Source organism: Dipteris shenzhenensis, chromosome 10 (assembly GCF_047967505.1).
Source record: "Dipteris shenzhenensis isolate YYH24624 ecotype China chromosome 10, Dip_SZ_1.0, whole genome shotgun sequence".
Taxonomy (NCBI): Eukaryota; Viridiplantae; Streptophyta; class Polypodiopsida; order Gleicheniales; family Dipteridaceae; genus Dipteris; species Dipteris shenzhenensis.
Genome location: NC_141605.1, coordinates 51,518,904 through 51,523,262, shown reverse-complemented (window position 1 = coordinate 51,523,262; position 4,359 = coordinate 51,518,904). Strand labels below are relative to the sequence as shown.

Here is a 4,359-nt window from a genome sequence, read left to right as displayed (position 1 = left end):
TCACTTGATTGAGTAATTGTTGGACAAAGCTCACTACCTTGCTATTGAAACCCCAATTAGATAATAGTGAGGATTCAAGTCCAATTTGGAGTTAGAGCCATGACTGAAACGCTGCCTATCGCAATCTAGTTTTTACAAGTGGCATGCATTTAATCAAAGGCAACCCAAACCATATAAAATCCACAACTAAGGTCAAATTTTTTGAAAACAATACGTGAGGGTAGCTGGAAGGGAAGAAAGACTTGAAAGAGTTGTAAAAAATTAAAGCACTTTAACAATGAAGCTTGCAACAATAAATAAACCTGCAACAACAAAACACTTGCAATAACTAATGGACCAATTGCAAAAAAAAAGAATTTCCAAATTTCCAATAATCCGGATTTTTAGCTTTGCAAAAGTAGAACCTTTGGTAAGGCTACCAAGAAGGGGGCAGGCAAAAAATCATCCAATTGTGGTGCGACCACCTTGATTAAGTTATGGGTTAGTATTTTTTTTCCCCAAAGAAAGTGGACAACCCTAATAGACATAAAAGCTCTAAGGGTCTTAGAGCTTCGGTGATTCAACGTCAAGATGGCCGTAAGTTCATCCGCCTGCCTTCCTGCTTCTGTTTTTTATATCCTCCTCGTTTCTTCTAAAGATTTTGGTAATTTGCTTGCTGAATTATTTTCCCGCTTCCCTTTTTTTTTGTAGACTATACCAGTGAATCCGAAGCCTTTCCTCAATAACTTAACCGGCAAGCCTGTGATCGTCAAGTTGAAATGGGGAATGGAGTACAAGGGTATATCTCTGTTCTCTCTCTCTCTCTCTCTCTCTCTCTCTCTCTCTCTCGTATGCTATCGAATGCAAATATTGCGACAAAAGCATGGTAACAGTTTACACGTTCAAAATAAATGTGACAAGGAGATGTGTGTGTATGTGTGTGTGTGTGTGTGAGAGAGAGAGATTTCTTTTTCCTCTCCAACTAGTTTAAATATTGAGGCTGTTTTGTGTTGATGGCAGGCTATCTTGTTTCCGTTGACTCATACATGAATCTACAGGTATTGTTCAGCTTTGTTTATAAATTTGTATCCTTTTCTAAACAAAATGTCTCCTTTGTAAAAAAATTATAAGGGACTAACGTGGTTCCTCGTTCTCATACATGAATCTACAGGTATTGTTCAGCTTTGTTCATAGATTTGTATCCTTTTCTAAACAAAATGTCTTCTTTGTAAAAAAATTATAAGGGACTAACGTGGTTCCTTGTTCCTACACAGCTTGCGAGTACGGAAGAATATATCGAGGGACAATTTACTGGGAATCTTGGAGAGGTGTTAATAAGGTTTGATTTGAAACCTTCATACCTGCATTCTTGTATAAGCCTTTAGCTCTCCTTGATGATTGTTGTAGTAATATACTTGCTTCTTGCAGATGTAACAATGTTCTTTACTTGCGGGGTGTGCCTGAAGATGAAGATATTGAGGAGGGAGAAGATTGAAGTTTGAGTTGATTTGGAGGCCATGTGCTGCTGATGCCAGGCTTTTACACAGATATTAGCCTTGACTGGTCAGGGATCGCAGCTGGTCATTTGCAACCTGTATTTTTATAAAAAGGAATTATGACGCTCTCTTCTTGGTTGTCGGCGGTAAATTTGAATGCCTTTGATTTGCCATGCACACTCCAGATTCGTTTTTCTCCTCCTCCTGGAGCAGGCTTTTATTCTGCTTCTTAAACTCCAAAAGTGGACGGCTGAGTTATGAAAATATTAATATCAATGTTCAATCTTACAACTTAAGTATGGAGGACTGCCCTGTCACCCGTGTTCTTTGGAAAGATTCTGCTTGGGTGTAGCTAGTCAATATCACATTTGGGCAGACGTTTTGAGCAGCGATGCTTTTTTGTTTAAAAGGGAGCTTGACAATGTACGCTCTCTTTTGTGGCTGTTATTTAAAAACATTCAGCTGTACGTGGGGCCTGGTAACACATTGGGGTGGATGTGAGTTGCTGCAAGCTTGATCCTTGTTCTTCTGAGCAAAAATTCACTGCCATTTTCCTAGCTGGTCATGTAGTTCACCTGAATCTCAATGAGTGTCTTGACCTTGCCTTGGTCGAAATGCCAAACAGAGTTTTATAAGTAGGCTAATCTAGGAGAGCTCGACTTGGTACACCCTTGTGTGGTTTATTTGAAAAGTTTCTGCTTTGTGGGCTCAAACTCTGCACCACTCCTGGAAGCTTTAGTTTTCTTGCTGCCTTACAATTGAAATGCAATGCAGGTCAAAAGAATACAAGAAAGCATGATATGCAGGCTAGCCATTTCTCTACATGTATTGCACACATATATGAATCGCTGCTGTACGCATTGCAAGGCTTCAAAGTCATGTTTTGTGCATATTGACTTTCTTGGCACTGGTGGCTTGAAGCTGTGGATAAGGTTCTAGCTTGTTTGGGTACTTTATTGCAAACAACAGTGTCCAATAGCATTGTCTTGTCTAAGGTTACTTCAAACTCCACTGCGGTAATTCCTGTTTCCTCCTAGCTGGATTCAATCTAATTGAGGAAATTACCTATATAATTTATTATTCTACCTCTTCTGCTCCAGCATTCTAAGACAATTTGGCTTAGGAATTGAAACTGCTTTTATGTCCCATTCAACTTTGATGGCATGAGCAATTGCGAGCTTTTAGATGGGTCAATAGTGCAAGCTTGGGAAGTTTTGGGAAGTTCTTTAAAACTTTTCTATGGCCCTTCTGAGAGTAGCATCCAGTGTATTGGGTACTGTCATGTGCAGGTATTTAATCAAGTGATTTTTTTGCATTAATTTGTGTGTCTGCAATGGTAACTGATTTAAGGTCTGTACACTTGTATTATTCCAACTTGCGAGCTCTGTCTTCTTGAAGGGTGGTTCTCTACTGTTTTTTGTCTTGTCATCAGCTTTCTAAGAGCCATATATACATATATGTATATGTTACCTTCTTGTGAGTGCTGTACTTCTGCTGTCGTGGTCAGGCAAGAGCCAAGTGAAAGTTTCCAAAAGCTCCAGCAGTGTAGTTAAACTTTTTAGCTGCCTGAGAACTTTTTAAACCATGTCAAGCCTTGGGCTTGCTTCAAAGTGTGTGCGGCTGAGCGATGCTTGTAGGGGCATTAAGCACCATTTACTTTTGTGAAATGTGACCTTGGCTATTTGCAGCTTGTCTTGCTGACACATCATTGTAGAAGATTCCCTCTCAAAAAGGTGTGGGCTTGATGTTTGTGCACATTCTTGGAGCTGCTCACAGAAAATGCACTGAAGGTAAAAGTAGATACGTGTATCTATGGGACAGTGTATTAGTGTAAGGACATGGAGATGCAAGGACTGAAATCTTAGAGCAATATCGAGATCTTTATGTTTAAAGACTGAAGATACCGTTTCAGAGCTAGATCTGCAATGAACCGTTCAGGTTTGTAATTGAAACGTATATATGCTCTACAACAAACAAAAAGAAGAGCATGCAGTGATTGAAATCCACAAGGATCAACTTCGTCGGAAGTTACAATTGTCATCCTAAGAAATGCTGATGTGTAAACATGTGCTTCAATTGCCCACCTATTGTGGCGGCAAGCTGAACTTCCTTAAGGTAATGGTCCATGTCACCAGTTACACCTTTCAGAGCATTGCAGAAGTCTAGCAGCTTCACGCTGTTGTCCCGGATCATTGTGTGCTCCCTCTCAGTCAAATGCAGCTGGAGCTTAGGGATAGTGTCCACAGTGGACGACCCTAATCAAAGTTCTCTTAAATGTGTAGGCTTTTGGCCCAATTTCAGCAATTGCATTGTCTTTCCCTTACTATGATAGAGCATCCATTGTAATTTCTCCTTCCTACATGGGAATTCCTACATGGGAAAGAGAGTGTTGATCTAAGAGTTCGTGCGTCTTCGAGAGTCCAACCGCATTGTTGTGCCAGTTGATACTATTGTTTTAACTCCCATATAATTTCGTGCCAACGTTGGTCTGCATTGTTGCTTTTGTGCCCATCATGGAGAATAAGTTTGTAAAGCCCTTAAACAAAAGTGAACTTCCAAATGTGGAATGGTACTTGTGCATGCACTTGAAGGAGATGATCTCCGAGATGTTATAATAGGAAACTTGGGGGACTAGTGTGTGCTTGACTTTGTCAGCCTAGAAGGCATATAAGCTATTTAGAAGCTTACCAAAGATCTGATGATGCAGATGGAAAGGGACAAGGAGGTGTGGGTCAAGTTAATAGCTATATTTAAGTGCAAGTCAATGATTACCAAGTGTCCATTGAAAATGCAATTGGCTATAGGAGGTGTGGGTCAAGTTAATAGCTATATTTAAGTGCAAGTCAATAATTACCAAGTGTCCATTGAAAATGCAATTGGCTAT

The 4,359-nt window shown here is 40.0% G+C and overlaps 1 protein-coding gene across 1 annotated transcript; it reads left to right on the top strand.

Moving 5' to 3' along the window:
• Positions 1–419: 419 nt before the first annotated feature.
• Positions 420–1,771, top strand: RUXF (small nuclear ribonucleoprotein F). Its single transcript, XM_087380527.1, has 5 exons — positions 420–576; positions 691–778; positions 1,000–1,037; positions 1,254–1,318; positions 1,408–1,771. Exons 1-5 carry the CDS (start codon positions 571–573, stop codon positions 1,472–1,474), a joined length of 264 nt encoding a protein of 87 aa, XP_087236653.1. The 5' UTR covers positions 420–570; the 3' UTR covers positions 1,475–1,771.
• Positions 1,772–4,359: the final 2,588 nt, after the last annotated feature.

Bases quoted from the DNA above. Each gene is read 5' to 3' on its own strand.
- RUXF (XM_087380527.1), top strand. The intron at 779-999 runs GTATATCTCTGT...TGTTGATGGCAG, and splicing joins ATGGGGAATGGAGTACAAGG to GCTATCTTGTTTCCGTTGAC. The intron at 1,319-1,407 runs GTTTGATTTGAA...TGCTTCTTGCAG, and splicing joins CTTGGAGAGGTGTTAATAAG to ATGTAACAATGTTCTTTACT.